The following is a 26,215-nucleotide window of genomic DNA, read 5'->3' as shown; positions in this document are numbered from 1 at the left end:
TAAATAGATATGATAATTGTATCTGGGGGAACTGATGAGATCACCAAGTGAAATAGTATAGAGGAAGAAGAGATGAGAGCCTTGGACAAAGACTTGGGTCAATGGCCATGACTTGGATGAAGATTCAGCAAAAGAGATTGAGAAAAAGTGGTCAGACAGGTAGGAGGAGAACCAGGAGAGATGGTTGTCACAGAAACAGAGAGAATAGAATATCAGAGATAATAGAGTCAAAGGCTAAAGAGAGGACAAGAAGAATGAGGATTGAGAACAGGCCATTAGATTTAGCAGTTAAGAGATCATAACTTTGGACAGAGTAGTTCTGGTTGGATGAACAGGTTAGAAGTCAAACTGCAGAAAATGAAAAGTAAGTAGAAAGGAAGCAGAGGCATCACCTTTAGATGAAGCCTTTAGCTTAGTGCTTAGCCTGTCCCTTCACTTTGCCAGGTCTGTCCTAGCAGAGGTGAAAATTTTGGGGAGGAGGAAAGGGTGTAGAAAGCCAAGGAGCAAATGGAAATAAGTGAGAGAAATTGCCAGAGAACACTGAAGTTAGTGTGAGCAGTTATAGTTAATAGTAGATAATAGTAATGCTGTACTCTGACTTTTAGGCATGTGTGCCAGAGACATACTAATTTAAAATCATTCTAACATCTAAGCTCTTCTAGCTTAGAGAGAGATTTCTAAACTGTGATCGTTCCCCTATACCCTCTGATATATTTCTACCTGAAGACAATGTGAGGTAACATTTATGGGAATCTTGAAAAAGGAAGAGAAAAAGAAAGAAAAAGAAAAAAGAAGGGATATGTTAAAATACAGTTTGGGGGTAGGATTTTTGTTTAAAGGTTTGAATTCCAAATTTTATCCCTCCTTCCCTCCCTCTCCAACCCCTTCCTGAGGTGACAAGCTATCAGGTATAGGTTATACATGTGGAATCATGCAGAACATTACCTTGTTAGTTATTTTGTATAAGAAAACGTAGATAAAAGAAAAAATGAAAGAGTGAAAAATAGCATGCTTCAGTCTGTGTTCAATCAATATTAGTTTTTCCTTTGGGATTGTCCTTTGGGATCAGTCCTTTGGGATTGTCTTGGATCATCGTATTGCTGAGAACAGTTGTCATTCACAGTTCTTCATCAGACAATATTGCTGTTACTGTGTACAATGTTATCCTGGTTCTGCTTACTTCACTATACATCAATTCATAGAAATCTTTCCAGGCCTTTCTGAAATTATCCTGCTTGTCGTTTCTTATAGCACAATAATATTCCATCACTATCATATACCACAGCTTGTTTAGCCATTCTCCAATTGATGGGCATTCCTTTGATTTCCAATTCTTAGCCACCATAAAAGGAGCTGCTATAAATATTTTTGTACACATATGACTACATTTCTAAAAGGGCCCATTTGTGGCTAGGGAGGAATCTCTAAAGGGCCTCTAGACCACAGAAATGTTATTTCTTTATATTCACCTTTTAATAAAAGGAAGTTTTTATTATGAGAAATGAATGTTTTTCCAGGATAAACTTTTGTAATTGCTAAGGATATTTTAAAGTTTTAGGAAATTAACATCTTATTCAAAATAATTGTATAGCACTTAAAGTTTTAAAAAGTACTTTTCTCACAATAACCTCCTTGAGTATATAGCTCCCCCCATTCAATAGATGAGGAAACTGAGGCCCAGAGAAGTGAAATGATTTGTGCCCATTCCAGCTTCATTCTCTTCTCTGAGCTTTAACTTCACATCACCAGTTAACTGGCTATGGGATATTTCCGACTGAATGTCTCAGAGACATCTCAAACTCGACTAATCGAAAATAAAACTTATTGTTTTTACCTCCCAAATCTACTCCTCTTCTAAACTGATCTATTTCTATATAGCAGGTAGTGCAAGTCTACCAGTCTCCTTGGTTTATTATCCTTGATTCTCTCCTTCAGTTCACATTGAATCAGTTGTCAAATCTTGCTATTTCTATCTCTACAACATCTCTCAAATCCATCCCCTTCTTCCTCCCCACGGAGCTACTATTTTAGTTCAGGCCCCCCTCATCACTCCTCACCTAGATTATTTATTGCAAGAGCCTCCTGATTGCTGTCCTCCTGATTGCAAGTCTTTCTCTACTCTCATCTATTCTCTATGTAGCTTCCAAAGTGATTTTACTTAAACACAGATCTGACCATGTCACTCCCCTACTCAGTGAACTCCAGTGGTTCTTTATGGCTTCCAGCATAAAATAGAAACCCTTCTGTTTAGTGCTTAAAGTCCTTTACAACCTTCTTTGTACAGTATTCCACCCCGCCCCTGCATTCTGTGATTTAGACAAACTGACCTTCTCTCTGCTCCTCAAAGGGCATTGTGTCTTTGTGCCTTTTTATTGGCCTTCCCTAAGGCTTGTCATGCATACTTTCTTCACTTCCATCTCAGAGAATTCACATTTTTAGAAGTGCAGCTCCATTTCTTCTGTATGAAACCTTGCTTAATGACCCCGAACTGCTAGTGCTTCTCCTCCTTAACTCTTCTGCTTAGATGAATCAGGATCTCATTTATTTGAAGTTCCTACCAATGATTCAAGTTGCAACTCATTCATGCCTGCCCATCCTATATGACTCTTGTCCAAGTTTTCCCAAAAGCTGGTTATAAGGTTTCCACCCAATGTGTTGGAGGCCTTCTTCTCTTTTCCCCCAAAATGCAAGGGGACCAATGGAGCACTTTGGCTGTCTTCCTATAATTTCCTTTGTTTTTGCAATGTGATAGCCATCTTTTCTTCCTATCATACAATTCCTTGATGTTGTTTTTTATTTTTGTTGTTCTTCAGAGTTTACCATTGGTTATGTTTCAACTTCCTCACACCTAACATGGGTTGCCATAATTAAAAAAACAAAACAAAACAAAGCACTATTACCAGGTGGCCAGTGACCTGATTTTGTGCTTTTCTACAGTTAACTCTGTGGGTATTCAGAAAGCAGACTTCCATCTGTTGCCAGGGCCATGCTTGAGGCCTTTCTAGTATGATCAAACCTACCAGAGCTTGCACCACACTAGCTTAGCCTTCAAGAGCACAGAAGTCTGTGAGACATTGTAGAAGGACTTTTGGGAGGAGGAGGCCCTCCTATTTACCCCGAATAATTACTTTGTGTATATTTGTATTTTCTTTACTTTTATTCTGCATATATTCAGATGTCCTCCCATATAAACTTTTTGAGAGCAAGTATGGTTTTATTCTTCACATTTGTATCTACATTGCTTAGTACATAGTAGGCATTTAAGAAATGCTTGTTAAGCCAGTGTGGTGGCTCACACCTGTAATCCCTGCTATTGCTGAGTCTAATGTTAGTGAATTGCTTAAATTTGGAAGTTCTGAGTGCACTGGGGTTAACTAGTGGATTGGGTGTGTATGTCCTAAATCCAGCTCTAATATTGTGAGTCTCTTTGAGCAAGATGCCACTAGGCAGGCTACCTAAGGAATGATGAGCCAGCCTAGTTTAAAAACAGGGCAGGTATATTAATTGCTTATGCATAGGCCAAGCCAATATAATAAAATAACAACCCAACCCTCCTAAATTAATTTATTTAGTGTCATACCAAACTATCAAGAAATTATTTTATAAATCTAGAAAAAATAAGAAGAAAATTTATCTGGAAGAACAAAAGTCAAGGATAAAAAGGGAATCAATGAAAAAAATGTGAAAGAAGGTGGTCTAGCAGTGTCAGATCTCCAACTACTATAAAGCAGTAATTATTAAAACAGTCTGGTACTGGCTAAGAAATAGAGTGGTGGACCATTGGAATAGAATAGGGATGAATTACGCTTTAGTATATGATATACCTAAAGATCCAAGCTTTTGGAACAAAAACTCATTATTTGACAAAAAGTGCTGGGAAAACTGCAAAACAGTATGGCAAAAACTAGGTATACACCAACATCTTCCACTGTATACCAAAATAAGGTCAAAAGGGGCATGTGATTTACACATAAAGGGTGATACCATAAGCAAATTAAAAAAGCATGGAATAGTTTATCTGTCTGATGGATGGACAGGGGAAGAATTTAGGACCGAAGATTACCAAAACAGATATAGAGAACATTACAAAATATAAAATAGATAATTTTGATTATATAAATTTAAAAAGCGTTTGCACAAACAAAACCAATGCAACCAAAATTATAAGGAAAGCAGAAACTTGGGAAAGAATTTTTGAACAAATATCTCTGATAAAGGCCTCATTTCTCAAATATATAGAGAACAGAGTCAAATTTATAAGAATACATGTCATTCCCCATTTGAGAAATGGTCAAAGGATATGAACAGGCAGTTTTCAGAGAAAGAAATCAAAGCTATCTAGAATCATATAAAAATGCTCTAAATCACTATTGATTAGAGAAATGCAAATTAAAGCAACTCTGAGGTACCACCTCACACCTATCAGAGTGGCTAATATGACAAAAAGGGAAAATTTTGGCTGTTGGAGGGGATGTGGGAAAATGGAGACCCTAATCCACTGCTGGTGGAGTTGTGAACTGATCCAGCCATTCTGGAGGGCAATTTGGAGCAATGCCCAAGGGACTATAAAACTTTGCATACCCTTTGATCCAGCAATACCTCTGCTAGGGTTTTTTTGTTGTTGTTGTTGTTGACATTTTGTAATTTTATTTAGACAAAGTTCAATTTAGTTTTCATCCACATTGACTGTCTATAAGCTTTTGAAAGTGGTGACAGGCACAAAAGTAACCAAGGTATACAGCTTGTTTAGTGAATCTTCATCCTCATTGTGTTTCCTGGACGAACACCCTCGGATATGGTACGGAACATTCTTTTTTTTTGTGTGTGTGTGAGGCAATTGGGGTCAAGTGACTTACCCAGGGTCACACAGCTAGTAAGTGTTAAGTGTCTGAGGCCGGATTTGAACTCAGGTATTCCTGACTCCAGGGCCGGTGCTCTATCTACTGAGCCACCTAGCTGCCTCTGGAACATTCTTTATTCCTTTGGCCCAAACAGCTTTGTTGAGTCTGGTGTCAATGAGTACATCTGGAGTTTCCATTTCTTTCATGGCAAATTTGTGGATTTCCTTGAGAGCCCGAGGAGCTCGCTTTTTGAAGCCTACTCCATGAATCCGCTTGTGAATGTTGATGGTGTATTCTCTGGTCACCACCTCATTGATGGCAGAGCGTCCCTTCTTTTTCTCTCCACCTTTCTTTGTGGGAGCCATCCTGCCTGAGACCAGGTTGGAAAGCCTCTGCTAGGTTTTTATCCCAAAGACATCAAAAAAGAGAAAAGGACCTATTTGTACAAAACTATTTATAGCAGCTCTTTTTGTGGTGGCTAAAAATGGAAAATCAGAGAAATGCCCATCAATTGGGTAATGTCTAAACAAGCTGTGTTATATAATTGTAATGGAATATTATTGTACTATAAGAAATGACAAGCAGGATGATTTCAGAAAAACCTGGTAAGATTTGTATGAACTGATGTATAGTGAAATGAGCAGAACCAGGAGAATGTTGTACACAGTGACAATAATATTGTCTGATGAAGAACTGCATGATTTAACTGTTCTCAGCAATACAGTGATCCGAGATAATAGCAATGGACTAGTGAAGAAGCATACTATCCACCTCCAGGAAAGAACTAATATGTTTCCCTTATTTTGTGGTCATATGTATAGTAGGTGCTGGAGCCAAAAATTGAACTTTGACCTCTTGTTCTTTCTAGTATACCACATTGCCCCTGAAAAATATAATTGTTTCTCTTAATTTTTGTGTCCTGGTAGAAAGGCTCTAATTGAGGGATGGATATCAGCGTTGGCTGCTGTTCCACTTTTCTGCTGTGGACATGAGATTTGGCTTTCAGATGTTGCATCTATTTTCTAAAGGTGGTTAACTCACTATTTAATACATACACAGATCAGGCTTGATGTCTGATGTCAGCAACATTTCTACTCTTTTAGAAGATAGTTACTTGTGAGACCTTATGGTCATTTATTAACATTTTTACCTCAGCTTAGTTGGCTATTGAAAGGGCAAGGGTAAATTCTCTTTCCTAGAGCAGATCTGCAAATTCTTTTCAACTTATTATGTTGTGATTAATAAAACACATTCATTTATTAATATTATCACCTTTGTAGGGGGTAAGGAAATAAGCATTTATAGAGTACCAACTTTGTGCCAGGCACTGTGCTAAGTACTTCACAGATATCTCATATCTTACAACAACCTTGAAAGGTAGATGCTGTTAATATCCTCATTTTACAGTTGAGGAAACTGAGGATGAGAGAAGTTTACTGACTTGCCCAAAATCACATAGCAAGTAAATGTCAGAAGCTGTATTTGAACTCAAATTTTCCTGCCCAGTGCTCTATCTACTAATTGCTAGTAGGTTTTTGTCGTTGAATATTTTCTCAATAATCAGATACTATTATATGTATATTTTTTCTAAATATCAAAATGATATTTAGAAAAATGTACCCTTTAATTTCTGTTAATGGGGTTAGCTCAGTGGCACAGTAGATAGAGCTCTGAAACTGGAATCAGGAAGACCTGATTTTAAATTCCATTTCAGCTACTAGCTGTGCGACTGGGCAAGAAATTTAACCTCTCTCACCCTCAGTTTCCTCATCTTTATCCACCCCCCCCTTTTTTGTGGGGCAGTGAGTGTTAAGTGACTTTCCCAAGGGTCACACAGCTATTAAGTGTCAAGGGTTTGAGACTGGTTTTGAACTCAGGTCCTCCTGAATCCAGGGCCGGTGCTTTATCTACTGCTCATCTTTAAAATGAGTATCTCATTGCATTGTTGTAACTATCAGATGAGTTAACATAGGTGAATAACTTTGTAAACCTTAAAACACAATATAAATGCTATCAGCAGAAGTAGCACTACTAATGACAAGCCATGTACCCTTTCTAAAGGAGAATTTTCAATGATTTCTCTTTTATCTACAACTCTATATATGAATGCACTTGGTTTCTAGAGGCCATCAGGGATCTTTTTTCTGTCTGTGCTTGACTTTGTGTTACTGTAGGTGGACCCTCTTGGGGCCTCAATATTTTCCTTCCTTCCTTCCTTCCTTCCTTCCTTCCTTCCTTCCTTCCTTCCTTCCTTCCTTCCTTCCTTCCTTCCTTCCTTCCTTCCTTCCTTCCTTCCTTCCTTCCTTCCTTCCTTCCTTCCTTCCTTCCTTCCTTCCTTCCTCCCTTCCTCCCTTCCTCCCTTCCTCCCTTCCTCCCTTCCTCCCTTCCTCCCTTCCTTCCTCCCTCCCTCCCTCCCTCCCTCTCTCCTTCTTCCTTCCTTCTTGACTTGCCCAGGGTCACACAGCTAGTAAGGATAGATTTGAACTCAGGTCCCCCTGGCTTCAGGGCTGGTGCTCTATCCACTGTGCCACCTAGCTGTCCCTGGGACCTCAATATTTTCATCTGAGTTGAGGAGGACCTAGACACTGAAGGAAGTTCCAGGATAAAACAGCATGATTTGGAAATCAGGAAACCAGGAACTTGTCCAGGAGTGGAGTATTTCATCAACTGGTTCCATTCTGTGTTTTGAGCTTTATGCCATCCTGTTTTCCTTCATTCATTCTCTATTCCACCTGTTCCCTATACCTGCAGTCTCTCTCTCATTATCCCCAAGTTCCTGTCTACTTTGAGTACTAAAAGGGGATGGGGAATGGGAAGTGAACAAGCATTTATATGGCACCTACTGTGTGCTAGGTACTATACTTATCCATCTGATTCTTACAATACTCCCAAGAGGGTTTTGCTGTTGTTCAGTCATTTCAGACATGCCCAACTCTTGGTGACCCCATGTGGGGTTTTCTTGGAAGAGATACTGTGGAGTGCTTTGCCATTTCCTTCTCCAGCTCATTTTACAGATGAGGAAACTGAGGAAAACAGGGTTAAATGACTTGTCCAGGGTCACACAGCTAGTAAGTTTCTGAAGCCATATTTGAACTCTCAGTGTGTCTTCTGACTCCAGGCTTGGCATTTTATACATTGTGCCACTTAGTGGTCCTATTACTACTCTATTTAGAAGTTGAAGAAATTGAAGCAAATGGAGAGACTTGCCATGGGGCACAGAGTGTCTGAGGCAGGGTTTGAATTAATTTCATTCTGACTCCAGGCACAGTGCTCTACCAACTATACTACCTAGCTGCCTCGAGACAGGAATTTAAGACTACCTCAAAGAACTTTATTTGCATCAATTGGTGCAGTGCATTGTAGAGATAAAATGAAATTTTTTATTTCAAAGTTATAATAACATTTTTGTGTTATTTGACACATCTGGTCCCTTTAGTATTAGAACCCAACTCATATTCTGTGTCCTCCATAAACCCTTTTAGATTTTTTCCCTTTCAGACCCCCCCATAGTGCTTTACTGTACTTCTCTAATGCACCTCAGACTCAATTTTTTCATCTGTAAAATGTGGATAATAATTAAGCTATCCATTTATTAGGATTATGTTGAAGAAAGTGCTTTATAAATTTGAAAAATCTATATAAATGAATTGTTCTTATTGTAGCACCCCTTCTGGATTTACCCAGCTTCCTCTAGACTATTAGGATGATTTCCTTCAGGAGGGTCATGAAGCTTTTTACATTTAGCAATTCTATGAACAGCTTTCTATGATGCAAGCAATTCTTTTGATGTCACAGATATGGTATTTGAAAAAAAGTTGCCTTTTGCATATCAAAAGCATCTAATTTTTATTAGAAAATAATTTTGTCTTAATATTCAACATAATTACACTTGAGATTTTTCAATATGTGAAGTTTCATGACATCCACAGCTAAAACATATTTGTACATTGCAACATCAAGATGGTGGTAGTGATGGTAGGGATGGTTGTTGTTGCTGCTGGTGGTATCTCCATTAATTATAATACTTGTGAATCCCAAGATTACTTGTATCTTAAAAAATTTTTTTGGTTACATTTGAGTTCTAAGCGGTTTCCCTCCTCTCTCCCAGTCCCTGCACTAGAGAAGTCCAACATTTGACTGATACGCATACTCACACAGACATAGATGTGAAAACTATACAATACAAAGTTCCCATATATCAGTTCTTTCTTTGGAGGTAGATTGCATCTTCCTTCATAGGTCCTTTGTAGTTGTTATGAATATTCATATTACTCAGAAAAGCTTAGTCATTCACATTGTTCAAACAATGTTGCTGTTACCGTATACGGTGTTCTCATGGTTTTGTTCATTTTACTCTTCATTATTTCATGCATATTTTCCTAACATGAACTTGCTTATCATTTTTACAGCACAGTAATAATAGTCCATGTACCACAACTTATTCAGCCATTCCCTAGTTCTAGTTCCTTATCATCACAAAGGGAGCTACTATAAATATTTTAGAATATCAAGGTTCTTTTTCTTTTTCCCTGCTTGCCTTGGAAACAGACCTAATAGTTGTAAAGCTTGGTCAAAGGATATATACTATTTTATATACTTCAGGCATAATTCTAGTGCTCTCCAATGTGGTTGCGTCAGTTCACAATTCCACCAAAAGTGTATTAGTGTTTATTCATAACCCTGTTAGGCAATATGTCCCATGTTTTTCTAATTTCCTTGTGGTATCTCCCTTTATATCTAGGTCATGTATCCATTTTGACCTTCTCTTGACAAATGATGTAAGATACTGGTCTATACCTAGCTTCTGACATACTGCTTTCTACTTTTCTCAGCAATTCTTTTTTTATCATATAGTGAGTTCTTATCCCAAAAGCTTAGATCATTACATTTATCAAACACAAGTATAATATAATAATTTACTACTGTGTATTGTGTACCTAATCTATTCCAATGATCTACCCTTCTGTTCCTTAGCTAGTACCAGGTAGTTTTCATAATTACTGCCTTATAATATAGTTTAAGACCTGACACTGCTAGGCCTCCATACTTAACATTTTTCATTAGTTCCTTTAATATTCTTGACCTTTTGTTCTTCCAAATGAATTTTGTTATTCTTTTTTCTAGCTTAATAAAATAATTTTTTGGTAATTTAATTGGAATGACATTGAATAAGTAGATTAATTTAGGTAGAATTGTCATTTTTATTATGTTAACTTGGCCCATCTATGAAATGAATTGTAAGTTGGGATTTTAACTTTGTTTTTCTATATTTCTACTCTTTGAACTTGATTATTTTTGCTTGTACTAATTTGAGCTGCTCAGATTTTCCTCTTCCAAATGTATGTTATGAAGGGATATTATTTCATACTATTTCATTTATAAAAGAATTGAAATTAAGAGAAAATTACTGAAAAAGCAGTTATCAGTTTACCTCATTATTTCAGGTATTAAAAGGTTAAAATTTTTAAAAATAAACCGGCCTATTGGATTGGACTTGCCACAGTCAGTAGCATTGAGAAATATAATAGATGTTATGATATGCTAAACATACACACAAAAATTGCTTAAGTTTGAGTTTTGCACAGTTCATGTTTAAATGGAGCAAGCAGCATGATGATACATGTCATGAGCCTAAAGCTACTGATGGGATTGTGCCCTCATTTATGCAGACTGTATTAAATCATCAGTGAGCAGCATTAATGGCCAGTTGGAGAGAAACTGCTGTATTGTGTATGCTTTTGGTAACTCGGATATGAACTTTATTTTAATGAGGAAAGAAAGAGTATGTATTTATGTAGAAGTCATATTTGAAGATAGCCAATAATTTTGGCCATTGCATTGTGCTACACAATAGAGGATCTCTTCTTTCTGTAACCTCCCTCATTGTGTGGTAACTTCCCCTCCCCCCCCCCCATTTTGAAAACTGCAAACAAGATGATCTGTAAGGTCCTTTCCCATTCTAAATCCTATGAACTGTGGAGATAGTTAAGCAGTATTTCATTTTACTAGCTTTTCAGATGCATAGTTTGGTGTAATTTGTAAGCTTCTGGCTTAGAGATTCTATCTAAAACGCTTTCTAGTGTTGATTATTAAACTTGTAGCATATTCTCAATAGCAGGTTTGTTTGTCAAATTACTCAGTTTGCCCATCTGTTTACTGAAATATTTATCTTTTATAAAGTACTATGCAAAACCAAAATTCTGCAGGTGGTTTCCTCTTTTAAAACCAGTTCCATAGCTGATGTAACTGATGGATAGGGACTAATTTGTGCAGATTTTGTGTTCAAAAGTGTTAAGTAAAAACCCTGAGCTGATGCAGATAGTAAATGCATGTTTTATATCTTGATCTTGTAGGTCAAACAAGATGGACCTTAGGTGTTCCCTAGAAGAGTGTACAATGGCATTAAACTTATTTCTAAATAATAGATTCTCAGAAGCCTTGGAATTACTTCGCCCTTGGTAAGTTTAACTTAGTTCCTTTCAATTATAAGTAATGCAAATAGTTGTCATGGAGAGTTTCCTGAACAGTCTGCCTTTTACCTGTTTATGTCCCTACATAAAGTTTTGTTTGTTTGCTTGCTTTCCTGATGGAACAGTGGGCTTCTTAGCTTTTGAATTGATAGCAGAGTTGCTTTTTGTTCACTTTGTGTGAATCGCTATACTTTGATATTGAAAAAAAATGTTGTCTACATATATTGAGCAGTGCAATTGTATTGTTAGAACAGAGGAATAATTATAACTGGGCATATTGTTCCTATAATGAAAATTTTCTGTTTTTGTTTTTTATTTTATCTAAATGACTTGTAGATTAACAGGTTGGGAAGAATATATTTTTGCTTATAAGGCCCAAGTGCTGCCCTACATCTCCCTCCCCTCCATTCCCAGTATTTCTTATTTTGCAATACTTTGAGGGATCTCTATTGTCACAGTATCACCTTTTCTTTCTTTCTTTCTTTCTTTCTTTCTTTCTTTCTTTCTTTCTTTCTTTCTTTCTTTCTTTCTTTCTTTCTTTCTTTCTTTCTTTCTTTCTTTCTTTCTTTCTTTCTTTCTTTCTTTCTTTCTTTCTTTCTTTCTTTCTTCCTTTCTTTCTTTCTTCTTTCTTCCTTCTTCCTTCCTTCCTTCCTTCCTTCCTTCCTTCCTTCCTTCCTTCCTTCCTTCCTTCCTTCCTTCCTTCCTTCCTTCCTTCCTTCCTTCCTTCCTTCCTTTCTTTCTTTCTTTCTGTGGGGCAATGAGGGTTGAGTGACTTGCCTAGGGTCACACAGCTAGTAAGTGTCAAATGTTTGAGGCTGGATTTGAACTCAGGTCTTCCTGAATCCAGGGCCAGTGCCCACTGTCACCTATTCTTAAAACAAACTTATTTCATTTCATTTTGATTTTTAAAAATATGTTGCCCAATTGATGTAACACTGCTCCTTATACATTTCTAAAATGCCATTAAAATTCTCCAGTATTCCATAATGGTATTACCAAACTGTAGGAGTACTCTAGTTTTAGGAATGGAGGTAGGTGGGTAAGGGTGGTATTTGCTGCTAACCTAAACAATGATTAGCTATTGTAACTACATAAATAATGGGAATGCTTGTTTTCTAACCGAAAAAAAGTTTTTCTCTTGGAAAGACTATGAAAAAGCCACAGCTTTTTGTTAAGAAATAGTTTTGGGGCCACACATGTGAGGTTCTGAAGCTGTAGTTAATGTTCTGTAAAGCCTTACCCTTGATGCTGCTCTCTTGGCCCTGGCAATGCCTTTGAACAACTTGTGCTTTGTGCACGTAGAAAAAAGAAGCAGATTGGCTGTTCCCATTCAGGAAAGGAGTGATTGCGTTTTGGGTTTGTTTTCCATAGTAGCTTGATTTGCGTATTAATACTTAAATGGTCTGGAGAGCAATTTGGAACTATGCCCAAAGGGCTATGGGGCTGTGCATACCCTTTGATCCAGTAATACCACTACTAGGTCTGTATCCCAAGAAGATCATAGAAAAGAGAAAAAGGATCCACATGTACAAAAATATTTATAGCAGCTCTCTTTGTGGTGGCAAAGAATTGGAAATCGAGGGAATGTCCATCAATTGGGGAATGGCTGAACAAGTTGTGGTATATGAGTGTAATGGAGTATTATTGTTCTGTAAGAAATGATGAGCAGGCAGATTTCAGGAAAACTTGGAAAGACTTAAGTGGAATGATCCTGAGTGAAGTGACCAGAACCACAAAAACATTGTACACAGTAACAGCAACATTGTGTGATGAACAACTGTGATAGACTTGGCTCTTCTCAGCAGTGCAATGATTCAAGACATTTCCAAAGAACTCATGATGGAAAATGTTCTCCACGTCCAGAAAAAAGAACTGGAGAATCTGAATGCAGATTGAATCTTACTGTTTCTACTTTTTGGTGGTGGTTTTTTTTTCTTTTCTGAGGTCTTTCCCTTGTGTTTTGATTCTTCTTTCACAACATGACTAATGCAGAAAAAAATATTTAAATGGAAGATAAAATGAAAAGCATTTCTAAAACTTGCGCATAGCTAAGAAATAGTCACAGAATCCTGGGATGTGGGGCTGGAAGGCACTAAGAAGATAAGATCAAGTGACTTGCTCTGTGTCAGCTTTTTAAGTGGCTGGGTCTGGCGAGAACAGGTGAAAGGCCTAGGAGCAGCTGCCCCATTTCTACACCCCCAACCCCCCATTCTCCTCTAGGCAGCTGCCATTTCCCCATCCTCTCAGCTCCTGGCTGAGGCTGCCTTGCTTTCTGCTGAGCCTCTGGTCTTCCTGGCCATGCTAATGCCTGTTTGCTTTCCAAGCCCTGGGGTAAGCAGTTTTCCTGATTGATGCCAGGCTCCTCACTTCAAGAACATTGTGATTCCCAGTCTCTCAGCCCTGGCTTTTTTCTTAGGAAGATAAATAAATTGCTGGTTTGTCACGGCCTCATTGTTTAAAAGACATTGAGGGGGTCAGCTAGGTGGCACAGTGGATAGAGAACCGGCCCTGGATTCAGGAGGACCTGAGTTCAAATCTGACCTGACAGATGACACTTGCTAGCCGTGTGACCCTGAGCAAGTCACTTAACCCTCATTGTCCGGGGGGGGGGGGGGGGGGAGTGATGGACGACGGGAAGACATTGAGGATTATTACTCTGACCACCTCTGTATTCTTTCTGGGTTATGGTTGACTCTCTGCCTCTACCATAACTTTGCCCCTTTCTGTCTTCATGATAGATACATTTGTGGGTCGGTATTGGCTTGGATCCTCACTGTCTGATTGTAAGCTCTTTGGGCTTTTTTGGCAATCTCCTGAACTAGGATAAAGGGGCACAGGAATGTTCATATGACTCAGCTGTAGGAGGCCATTGAGGAGGCATTTAGCTATAGCAGATTTGAACTCTAGAGCTCCTCCCACCTGAAATCAACTTTTTTTGTTTTTTTACAAATATGTTAATTCCCTTATGCAGCCAGGGAAGCACAGTTATTTTCCTGCTGGAGCAGCAAATTTTTAAAATTATGAACTTGACAAACATCAACAAAAATAAACATCTATCTACAAAGAATAGAAAGAGATGATTGGGTGTGTATGTGTGTATACATAAATATCCCATAAATATCAAATAAATAAATAAACAAACAAACAAACGTGTGTCTCATCCTTTACTTAAAATCCACCAACTCTCTGTTAAGAAGTGGGAAGCATGTTTAATCATTCTTCTGAATTCATGATTCATTATTATGTTGATTAGAGTTATTAAGTCTTTAAAATTTGCTTTCCTTTACAGTATTGTCATTTTGTAATTGCTCTCCAGATTTTGCTTATGTCATATTATCTTCCTTGGATTTCTCTGAATTCATTTCTTTTGTCTTTTTAAAAAAACTTTATTACATTTAGTGTCATTTGAAATTAGATGGAGGTGCCCATCCCTGTTCTAGGTTTTAGGAAACTTAAGCTGGGGTTTCTAATATATTGCTGCTTAGAAATTAGAGGCAGTTTTGGGAATTAATCATTTATTAAAGCATATTAAATATTAGAGAAAGTGAGAGCACATGGTTCTTAAAGTTTAGAAGCCCTACATACCTAGGATAGAGAGCAAGAGCCAGAGGGCAGCATGGGGGGTGGGGGGGAGAGAGAGAGAGAGAACAAGAACAAGAACAAGAACAAGAACAAGAACTAGAACCTCCTCTCCAAGGATAGAGGTGGGTCACTGCACATTGATCCAAGCTAATTGGCCAGTAACATTCAAGTTCATTGATTGGCATGACTTGAGGGTGGTCTAGGTAAGTTAACTTCCTTTAGCTAATCAGGAGGGTCTCTGGGTTGGCCCTGCAAAACCAGCCAGAGTTCCTCTGTGTGTGTGTGTGTGTGTGTGTGTGTGTGTGTGTGTGTGGTGTCTCTGAGTCCCCCAAACACCCCATTATTAATAATTTTCTCACAATTCCATTACATTCATATACCGTTTTTTTTAAAAATCAGATTAAATTTTTTTAATGAACAGAACATCTATTTTCTCTTTCCATTTCCCCTCAGTGGAGGAACCCCCCCAACAAACCTTTGTAACAAGTACATTACATTCATATACCCCAATTTGTTCAGCCTCTTCCCAGTTGACACTCATTTTGTTTCCAGTTCTACAAAAAAAAAGTGCTGCTATAAATATTTTTATTTACATGTGTCCTTCCTATGTCTGATTTTTTTAGGGTATGAGGGAATTAAAAGGGGAGGAAGAATGAAGTGAGGGTGTGTGTGTGTGTGTGTGTATGTGTGTGTGTGAGAGAGAGAGAGAGAGAGAGAGAGAGAGAGATCATGTTTTTAACATGCCCCCTTGTGGTGAAGGAAAAAAAGACCAGATTGTTCAAATTGTATAAATGGAAAAGTCCTCAAAATATTTTTTAGGTGGCTGAGTTTTTAAAATACAGTGTACTTAGTCTACAGCACCCAGCAAATCAATGATCTACATGAAGGGTTAAATAATACTGCATTTGTGAGAAGTAATAGCTATATCTTTATGATTTTATGTGTAGTTCCAATGTGATGTTTTTAAAAAATTCCATAGTCTAATTTAAATGCTCTGTTTTCTTGTGTCTTTTTCAGGTCAAAAGAGAGTATGTATCATGCTCTGGGCTATAGCACTATTTTAGTAATGCAGGCAGCAATGACCTTTGAGCACCAGGACATCCAAAATGGCATTTCCACAATGAAGGAAGCTTTACAAACCTGTCAAAAGTAGGCCTGAGTAATTTAACTATGGGAGAAGAGTGAATATCAGCCTTAAATTCTGTGTGACAAAACTGATGATAATTGCAAAATTAGCTGTATTCTTCACTGTACTGGGTTATGTTAGATAGGAAAAGAAAGGTAGATTTCAGCTCCTATGCTCCCTTATTCTCTGTATTTTCAATATTGAGATTTTATAAAAATGACTAAACATAAATTTCCAGGTAGGCTAAAGGCAGGTAGATTTGGTTAAATGGTACTTTGATTCTTTTCTGACAACTTACTGGGTCGAGCAAACAAGTCTCTCTCCATTTTTGTTGTGTTAGTATTCAGGAAGGTTAGTTAAGCCTAACCAATAATGTGATATTCTTGTTTTATTTTTCACGCATTCATTTGTATCATTTTAAGTCTTAGAATTTATTTTGAACATCTTTGAACATTTTTGATAGCTGAAAATTAGATGGATTTAAAAATCATGCTTCTAGCTTTGATGTGCAAGTACAGAAGAAATATCTCAGGAGGGGCTGTTCTTTTAGCATTGAAATTCATGAGGAACAGTCTGAACTCAGGGTTTCAAGCCTTCTTCCTTCCTTCCCACTGTTCTCCCCTTCAGATGGAGAGAGCTTCCAAGTATCTGACTTTTTCCAAGCTTCTGAGGCTTTTGAGATTTTTCTGTTGCTTGTTTATTGTACATTTACCACAGAAATAGTGATCTTGGTCTGTGGGATTGAGGAGAGCAGCCTGAAAGGTTTAAGGTCCCAGCATGATCACACTTTAATATAGTTTAGTAGAAATACTATTTTGTATTTCTAGGGGTTATATCTGATAGGGGTACTAAATGAAAACTAAATGAATTCAGCTCAGTTTCTCATTGAATATGCTTTTATTCTTTCCCTTTTTCGTTTCTTGTAGATTCAGAAAAAGAAACACAATGGTAGAATCTCTGTCGAGTCTTGTTTCCAAATCATCAGTGGATCAGCTGAGTGAAGGTGAGTCAGAGGATCATAAGATTTAAAACTAGAAGGTAATTGAGAGGTCATCAAATCTACCTTTATGTGATTGATCTAGTAAGTACAACAGGATTTGCACCCAGGTCTTCCTGACTTTTAAGCCCAGTACACCATCCACTTCACTAGGCTGCTTCTCAAGAACCTTGAGGTCTCTTGAGAATGAAAGGCAAGTTGGGCAATAGGTTTCATAATAAGAATGCGAACATTTATGAATATTCAAGAACCCATGTATTTTTACATAGCATTGATAAGGCTGGTGATGGGCAAGAAACCCCACAGTTCTTCGTTTATGTTGTCCTTGCTTGTGATGGTAAGTGCGGGAGATGTTTCAAACACATAAAGAGATAAGTTTTTCTAGCATTATACTCAGAGAACAATGGCTTATAGGTGGCAGTGATGGTGGTGGTGGAGTTACTAAAGTGATATCCAGTCAGAGAATAAATCATGTTATCTCAGAGGACCTCTTAAAGTCTAGTTCAACCCCCTCATGTTATAGGTGGGAATACAAGCCAGGGAGATTGTGATTTGTTCAGTCACACAGGTAATAAGCATCAACAGTGGGAGTTGAACCCATATCCTTTTGCTCAGAGCAAGTTCTTTTCTTAACTGTGTCATCCTGTGTCCTATGGCTCTTAAAAAGGAAATTGAGCTATACCGTGCTTATTGTATGAACAAAGGACTTACTATTAAGGGGCAGTTGTGTCAGTCTCCACCTATCTGGAGAATCCTGTTGTCTTTGATAGGATACATTGAGGATCAGCAGCCATAATCTTTCTTTTATATGAGAATAGCTCTGTATATCACTGTCACTAAGAACTTAGTCATTCCCAGTGGTTAGGTTTACATGGGACAATTTAAAGCAGAATCTCAGAAGGAAATTTAGAAAGCGTCTAATCAGAAATCCTCTAGATACTATCCCTTGACTAGTACTCATTCAGCCTCTATTTGTAAGACTCCAGTAATGAGGAACTCAGCATTTCCCTAGGCAGGCCATTTCATCTTTGTACTATTCAAATGTTTGGGAATCTTTTCTCACTTCAAGCCTAAATCCATCTCTGCAGCTTTCTCCTGTTACTCTTAATTCTTTATGGAGCCAAGCAGAACAAATACACCTCTTCTACCTCACAACCCTTCAAATACTTGAGGAAAGTTATTGTATACTTCTATCCCACTCTCAGATTTTCCTTTCTGTAGACTTATTTCTTCAAATAATTTTCTTAAGGCATGCTTTCCAGACATCTTGGTTGCCATTATTATTATAACCCATGGAAATTGGACACTAGGACCAAGACAGATATACAATTCTCTCTTTTATATTGTTGTCTTTATTTCATCTTGCTCTCCCCTTTTTGTTAGAAATTTGTTTTCTAGAGATACTCTTTCTGCGGTATACAATGATTCAAATTCTTTTACCTTAGTGATATATTGAGAAACTATGGATTATTTGGGGGATAATAGTAGAAAGGAAGGAAAGAATAAGCATTGGTTAAGTACCAGACACTGTGCTAAGCACTTTAAAAATATAATATTATTTGAGTCTCACCACAACTCTGAGTGATAAGTGCTGTTATCATCCCCACTTTATACTTGAAGAAACAGGCAGGCAGAGGTTAAGTGACTTACTTGTTCAGGGTCACACAATAAGGAGATTGTGGTCATGAACACATAGAGGAAGGCAGTTTGTATATCTTGTATTATCCTTGGAAGATATTATTTTATGAAACAAAAACAAATGGGCCAATAAGTGCGCATGTACTGAGTACAGTTTTTTAATGAAATTTTTATTTTTGAGTCAGGTGACTTGGATTTGATTTCAGGTTTGGCATTGATTGTGAGACTCTGGTCAAGTCCCAAGCCTTCTCTCTGTTTCAGTTTTCTTATGTCTAAAATGAGGATATAATTTTTACTATTTAGCGTTGTGAGGAAAGTACTTTTAAAATCATCCATGCTATGTCAGCCTTAAAGTGCTACAATCATTGTGCATTGTTTATGGTGCATTTGTTTACAAGAGATAGTCTGTTTTGTGGTGGGTAGGATGCTGGACCCAGCAGACAGAAGACTGTCAGTGCTTGAGTCCATGTTCTGACATTTCCCATCTGTGTGATCTTAGGAAAGTAATTTATAATGCAACCTGCCTCTGGAAGCACCTGGGCCTAGCATGAGGCAGCTGCCATTTCTAGAATGTCTACACTTTGCTCAGAACCACCCTTTGAGATTGCTAGTGTAAGTCTAGACCCCTCTAGTACCCACCTGACTTCAGAAGTGAAGGTTCTGTACAAGTGATAGGATTTACCCTCCTGTTCATCTTGTTCTGCACAGTAAAGCAGTGCAGACAGCAAATGAACTGAAGACTTGGTCCAAGCTTTTTATGAATTGTTTCACTTTATTTCCAGTGTATGTGTTTGGCTGCCACCACAACCCAAACAGACTTTCTTTTTCCAACAGAGTGAGTCAAAACATTGTAGCATTCGTATGTGATTTATTTTTCCACTGGGTAATTTTCATTTACATTCTTGAATGGCTGGTGGTTTGCAGCAGAGCATACATTTAATTAAAGTTTCCATGGGCTTAACATGTCATACACCCACTCATCATTTCCACATTTGATAAAAGTTTCCACCTAATACTTTAGCTGGCTGGCATATTGCCCTGAACTGGTTTTAAGTAGGTGTTAAAATTAGACATTTAATAAAAAGAATTCTTATATTTTGACTCTCATGGTCATGATTTCTGATTATTTTTAGTTAAGGCATTTTTTAAAAATCCCCCCTGTATTAGTTTAAATAGTGTAGTACTTAAATCAAGAGGGAAGGTAAAAGATTTTTATTTTTCAGAGACATAATCAACAAACAAATATGTGTTAATTGTCTTTTATGAGCCCAGGATTATTTTATTTGGGAAGTAGTTGGACAAAGAAGAGATTCCCTCTGGGCTGGAATAACTTCAAGAAAGGAGGGAGGGCTTAAGCTGGGCCTTTAGGAATGATCAAGCTTTGAAAATAGGTAAAGAAGAGTGGGATAGGATGGAGGAAGAGTGTGTGTGTGTGTGTGTGTGTGTGTGTGTGTGAGAGAGAGAGAGAGAGAGAGAGAGGGAGGGAGGGAAGGAGGGAGGGGAGAGAGGTGAAGAGGATTGAGGTGTTATAGGTAACATAAAGGATAATAAGCAAGTTGTTTGTATGCTTAGAATAGCCAAACACGTAGAGCATTTATGTTAGAGGGTAATGGGCCATAAGGATGGGTGAGTAGATTGCAGTCAAATTATAAGAGCCTGCCTTGAAAGCTGGGCAAGAAGAAACATTTTTGAATATATTACAATTTTCTTCCTTTTAAATTTTACATCAAAAATGTAAAGGAAAAAATTGACAGATAGCAATGAACTCTTATAGCTAGATTCTGGTGACTCTTTTGTCAAAAGGTCCCAGGGCTGTAACCTGGTCAGTTCTGTCTCAGAATGCCCTCTTACCTCGAATCAGGAAAGAATAAATACCAGAGACTAGAGAAATAGAAATATACTCAGGGGCACTGACTGCTGCTGAATTTTACCTCCCAGCATTTCTTCTTTCTTCTTTGCTACTTTCTTACTTTTTCCTGGGAAGAGAAGAGGAGAGATCTTCTGCACAAAATACAAGTCCACTCAGTTCAGCCCATTAGTCAGTTAAAAGGCTTTTTGTTAACATGCTGAGGATATGTGTGTTTTTTTATGAGAGGCTGGGGAGGGGAGGTGCCTATTCTGAAAGCAGTGTCACTGATCCTCCAAGTGGGTTTATAGGAGACAGAGCAAACTGCTCATTCTATTTGGACTGGGGCTTCATTGGCCAATCTCCCCATTGTAGACAGATGAGGAAACTGAGCTTAAGAGAGGCTAAATTAATTGCTAATGGTCCCATAGTCTCCAGGTACCACAAGTGGTGTTTAAACTCCAATCTTCCTAGGCAGTGCTGCTTCTCAATCATGTATTACTGTAGATCTCATTTGAGGATCTTAAGACAAAATGCATGTGATGTTTCAGGAATTTTCTTTAATATGTTTTGTTTGTTATTAATAGAGGAAATGCATGCAGAAATCTGTTATGCGGAATGTCTACTACAGAAAGCAGCATTGACATTTTTACAGGTAATGACTATTGTGGGATTCAGTGTCCATTTGTTGCTTTTTATTATTTTAACAGTAAAATACAGGTAGAGCTATAATAATAGCTCTTTGAATGAACACTATGTAGGGCCATTTGATAATTTTAATGGGTGATGTGAAGAAAGGTATTGCTAGAACCAGTGGTATTCTCATTTTTGTTGGGTTACCATCTCTCCTAGCCTAGTTTACCCAACAGATACCCAGAAGTAGCTTTCTTATTCACAGTCATTATCTTTAGTCTGATTTTAAACTCAATCTGGTGTTAATCACTGCCTTTTAAATGAAAACCCTTATAACTACCCCAATTTCAAGGTTCTTTCATGCATGAAAAGAATGGAGTAGTTGTTCTTTTTCATTATTCTCTGTACTTTTTAGAGACTAGAAGCACTCTGGTTAAGTTCGATATTTTAAAAGTTATTTTCTCTATTGTCTGATGGAGAACAATTGTGATAATTAGATATGTGTAGCCCTTGTTTTTTAGAAGTTCTGTAGAGTCCCTTTAAAGTGGAGTGGAAATTAGTCATTGTTATTTTAAGCCCAGAGTGTTGGCTAGAAACCCTTTTTAGATTGGCTAATTAGCAAGTTACTTACATCAGGGAGATTTTTAAATGATATTTCTTGTCAATTTATTTCAGATGAAGATTTGACATAAATAATTGTTTAGACCTAGCACCATTTTAATCTATTCTCACCCAACCTCCTTTAAATTTCATTTGCATGTGTTTCTAGAAATGGTAGTTCTAATTTTTGTACCTCTAATAATGTTTATTTTCATGTTTTCATTTCTTTATACTTGTTTTATTCCTTTTTTGGGGAGAATGTGATTTAATTGTAAAAAACTCCCTTTGTCAATAAAAGCTGGCAGTTTTCCCGAGGGTACTGAAACATTGAGTCACTTGCTGAGGGTCACACAGCCAGGTTGTGCCAGGAATGTGTCTTGAACCCAGGTCTTCCTGACTATCAAGTGGGCTTATTGTCCACTCTGACTAGGGGCTTTTCCTTTGGGGAGAGGATTTGAATAAAATTACTCAGCATACTCTGGTGCCCTTAATTAAGAAAGAGTCTGTTCCAAGTCATTGTTATTTCTGCTTGCAGCAGAAGTTACCAGGTCCATCATTACCTTCCTGCTTTTTAAAAAACCAAATCCATGACACATTAGAGAATTGTGGCAGGTACAATGAGGTGAGGAAGATGAGAAGAAATATAGGAAGGGAGGCAGAAGTAAATTGGACAGATTGCAAATCTTCCTAATATAAACAAAAGGAGCCTTAATCTAGGAGCTTTGAACAGAGAATTTATACTATTTCAGAACTACCCTTAAAATGTTCATTTTTTCTAACTTATTAGTTGGATTTCTATGTTTAGTGAAGATGTTCTTAAACTTGACTCAGTGGTCTAAATCAAGGCTTCTTAAACCTTTTCCCCTTTTTGCGATCCCTTTTTGCCCCCCAAATTTTTATGCAACCCCGGGGCATATAGATAAAATAGGTATATATATATATGTATATATATATATATGTATATATATATATACACATACACATACACACACACACACACACACACACACACACATATACCTTTTACTGTTGCCAAATTTTTTGTGACCTTCCACATTCAGTTACACTACCCAATATCCCACAGTTTGGTCTAAATGACTAGGTCTGTGGCTTCTTGGGGACAATCTCGAAGCCTTGGTAGTAGTATGTTATTAGGTTGTTGAAATCAACTTGGGGTTGGTTATTGATGGAACAGTCCTAACAACATGGCATTTACCATGGAATCCTTAAAATTGTTCTTAATATATTCTTTTCAAACTTGGAGGTTCAGACTTGAATAACTAGGTCTTGCTACCTATTCGAGGACTCATAAGCTAAACTGTAAAGTGAAATATGGGTCTTACTTGAAGGAAGTTCTCATATAGTTTAGAAAATTCTTTCCTGGCCAAAAATTGCATTTGTTTAATTGAAACTCTCAGGCTTTTAAATGAGCAATGATACTTTTGTTAATGATTATTGTTCAGAAAATGGCAGACTCTGAGTCTCTTGGTACTGTAGTTTGAAATGTTACTCATTTAAATGAAGATGGCAGAATTAAATTGGATACTTTTAACTTTCAAGGGACACAGGCATATAAGAAATTAAATATTGGAGTCTTCCCAACATTATTATAAAATAAAATTACTGGGTTTTAGAGAATTATAATGAAAAATCTTAGGAGTAAGAGTCAGAAGACTTGAATTTTAGTTCCATTGTATCCCTTTTTTTTTTTTTAATGGGCAGTGGTATGCTGGTAAATGTTTAACAACTGGCTCTCCAAGAAAACAAAATATACACATGACACACTTTGAAAGTTTAATCTGCAATATTAACATTTTCTCCATCACTTTCTAAAATCAAGACTATCAAAGAAAATCAATCAAGCTCAGATTTGTAATTTGCTAATCCTGAGATGTAAATAATCACGGAAAATTTAACAGTCAGCTCTCACAGGGAGTATGAGTCAGCTCCTGCCAACCTTTCTTTATGCATGGGGTGTACTACATGATCCTTAAAGTCTCTTTTAGCTCTGACATTCTGATTCTACCAGTGTGAAGCAATGTAGAAAAATCTCCTATAGCACCATCTACTGGTGATGAACTTCCTTCAAGCAATAATCTGTTGTAATTTACTTAAAGGATTCTAATAGGATCATAAAAATTTGCATCTAAAAGGGACAAATTCAATACCTTGCTTTTATAAAAATGAGGTGCAGGGAGATTTAAGTGAATCATTCAAAGAGGCTCATGCAGAGCTCACACTAGAGTTAGGATTGTAAAGGATATGAAACAGAAGTCATTTGCTAAAGGTCTCCTTGAAGGAGAAGCATGAGCAGTTAGAAGTAAGTGCTTTTTATTGGAGAGGGAAAAGGTTTGACCTTTCAGCATATTCTTTAAACCTGTTAGAATGCTGTTTGAATGCAGAAGATAAAGACATTTTTATAATTTTAAATTTATGCCCTGCCTGAAAAAATCCACAATATCTGACTAATAGAGATCACCATTTTAATCATTTAAAAGTGACTGACTAATTTGTGAGTAATTGAGGCTGAAATACACCTGTAAAAATTTATTCCTTCCTTTTCCAGTTTACGGAAAAAGAGTGAAGGAACTATTTCAAAAAGTACATGGAAAGGTTGCTTTCTTGAAAAGTTTTGTCTCCAAAGTTAAAAATTTGTTGTGCTAGGCACAGCAGTGAGGACAGTGCAAGGATTTTTGTGTGTGTGTAATGACCTAATTATTCATTAAATGGTTTTCAGGATGAAAATATGATCAACTTCATCAAAGGTGGACTCAAAATTAGAACAAGTTACCAAATATATAAGTAAGTTAATAATTCAAATATTTTAAATAAACTGGTGTGATTCAGGCCATTAAAAACATTAGTCCCCACAGCCCTCATAATCTGAGTATAGTTAGATTTTCATTTTTAAAAAATAATTTTTCTTCCACAAAAGCCTTAAGATTTGGAGGTGGCTCTGGGTTTTTGATAGCTAGGCTAGTGGAAGAAGCATTCATTGTTTTTGTGAAACTGGAAAGGCTTTGAATACTGGTCCAGTGGCTGACTGAGTGTTTACTGTTTCTCTGATGAACAGTATGGACAAGATCATAAATAGGCTTATCACCAGGTGGGCTTTAGGGTGATGATTTTTTTTGGCCATGCAACTTTTACAGACCATTTAACAAGTTGTAGAGGGATTACATCTGTATCAGTGGAGAGAATACTCACATTGAAATCATGGAGCTTTGAAAAGTAATGAAGTAATAATGCATCTTGCCTGATATTTGGTGATTCAAGATTGATAACTTCCTGCCTGATGGTACTGAGTCAGTGTGTCAACACTGTGCAGAAGGACATTATATCAATGGAAGTATTGTTATAAGGAAGTCTATAAATTAGGCAATTTATGTTAATAACTGCAGCATTATTATTCATTCAGTCCTAAAACAGTGTTAAGAACCTTATGAAATCATGTTTGGGTTAAAGGATACAGTGTAAGTTAGTCACATTTGCCCATGTACACACACAATATGGTAGCCATACTTGTAAGACTTGTGTATTAATTACCTGATATTGCCCTGGTAGTAATGACTTGTATTATGATAGTCTCCAAGTTGGTAACTACTGCCCTGGGTCTTAAGCTAAATTAGCACTGGAAGTCAGTGCTGATGAAACCATGGACTTAGACTGCATGGATCAGTTATCTTTGCTTCATTTTGTAGCTACAGGTTATACCTCTCATCTTGATTGGTTGTCCAGACAGTGATGGTCCACAAGGAGGACCAGGTAAAAGTGTCACCAGACCAGAGCAGAAGAACAGTACTGGGATGATAATTCAAAGTGCATTTCTTCCTGATGGTTTGTCAAGCATCACTTTATATTTGTGAAGTACACTAATCTAGAATCAGCTGATTTGTAGGCCATCCAACAACTCAGACATTACTAATGACATCCTCTTAGATCTTCTCAGAAATTGTTCATGATATTTCAGTTCAACAAACATTTTGTGTGCAAGGTACAGTGTTAGGTGTTTAATATACAAAGACTAAAAGTGAAACAGTATCTATCTTCAAGACTCGTACCATTCATTGTCCTGGGGTTTGGAGAGTGGATGGAAAAACAACATGTATGTAAGAACAATAGGGAAAAATAACACTAAAGTAATTACAAGACAGATGAATAATTGGTAGGTTAGTGGGGGAAAGGATCGGAAAAAGCCTCATGTTGGAGGTAACATCTGAACCTTTGAAGGAAGATAGGGATTTTTTAAGGTAGAGTCCATGTCTCTCCCCTCCCTTCTTATCCTTTTAATGTCAGGTGGTAAGGGCCTTGCAAAATCTTACTTTTAAGGTGTTTTTTTGAGGTTCGAAAGGGGAAAATAAGAAGGAAACTTTGGAAATGGAAAGGAAAAGTCAGGGAGATAGCCTTGTGGAAAAGGGCAAAATAAAAGTATAGATGAGAGACAGTTGTGGAAATAAGCACTTTTATTCAATTTACAATCTC

The 26,215-nt window shown here is 37.2% G+C and overlaps 2 protein-coding genes across 4 annotated transcripts in view; one reads left to right on the top strand and one right to left on the bottom strand.

Moving 5' to 3' along the window:
- The window catches only part of TTC39B (tetratricopeptide repeat domain 39B), a 142,242-nt gene that overhangs the window by 75,528 nt on the left and 40,499 nt on the right, over nucleotides 1–26,215 (top strand). For all 3 annotated transcript variants that reach the window (XM_043962534.1, XM_043962543.1, XM_043962551.1), the window contains 5 exons: nucleotides 11,195–11,299; nucleotides 15,911–16,042; nucleotides 16,946–17,022; nucleotides 21,088–21,155; nucleotides 24,471–24,535. In XM_043962534.1, coding sequence (XP_043818469.1) covers nucleotides 11,195–11,299; nucleotides 15,911–16,042; nucleotides 16,946–17,022; nucleotides 21,088–21,155; nucleotides 24,471–24,535 — 447 coding nt within the window. The remainder of the gene's footprint in view (nucleotides 1–11,194; nucleotides 11,300–15,910; nucleotides 16,043–16,945; nucleotides 17,023–21,087; nucleotides 21,156–24,470; nucleotides 24,536–26,215) is intronic.
- On the bottom strand, nucleotides 4,691–5,211 carry LOC122725441 (60S ribosomal protein L31-like). Its single transcript, XM_043962561.1, has 2 exons — nucleotides 4,970–5,211; nucleotides 4,691–4,810 (listed from the first exon to the last, which is right to left on the bottom strand). The coding sequence occupies exons 1-2, from the start codon at nucleotides 5,204–5,206 to the stop codon at nucleotides 4,691–4,693; spliced, it is 357 nt and encodes a 118-aa protein (XP_043818496.1). The 5' UTR covers nucleotides 5,207–5,211.

This window comes from Dromiciops gliroides, chromosome 1 (genome assembly GCF_019393635.1).
Source record: "Dromiciops gliroides isolate mDroGli1 chromosome 1, mDroGli1.pri, whole genome shotgun sequence".
In the NCBI taxonomy this organism is placed as follows: Eukaryota; Metazoa; Chordata; class Mammalia; order Microbiotheria; family Microbiotheriidae; genus Dromiciops; species Dromiciops gliroides.
This window is presented reverse-complemented; position numbering and strand designations above follow the sequence as displayed.

Excerpts from the sequence above, each read along its gene's own strand:
- LOC122725441 (XM_043962561.1), bottom strand. The coding sequence starts at position 5,206 with ATGGCTCCCACAAAGAAAGGTGGAGAGAAAAAGAAGGGACGCTCTGCC. Across the intron at positions 4,811-4,969 it reads GGGCCAAAGGAATAAAGAAT|AATGTTCCGTACCATATCCG; the intron begins GTTCCAGAGGCA and ends ACAAAAAAAAAG.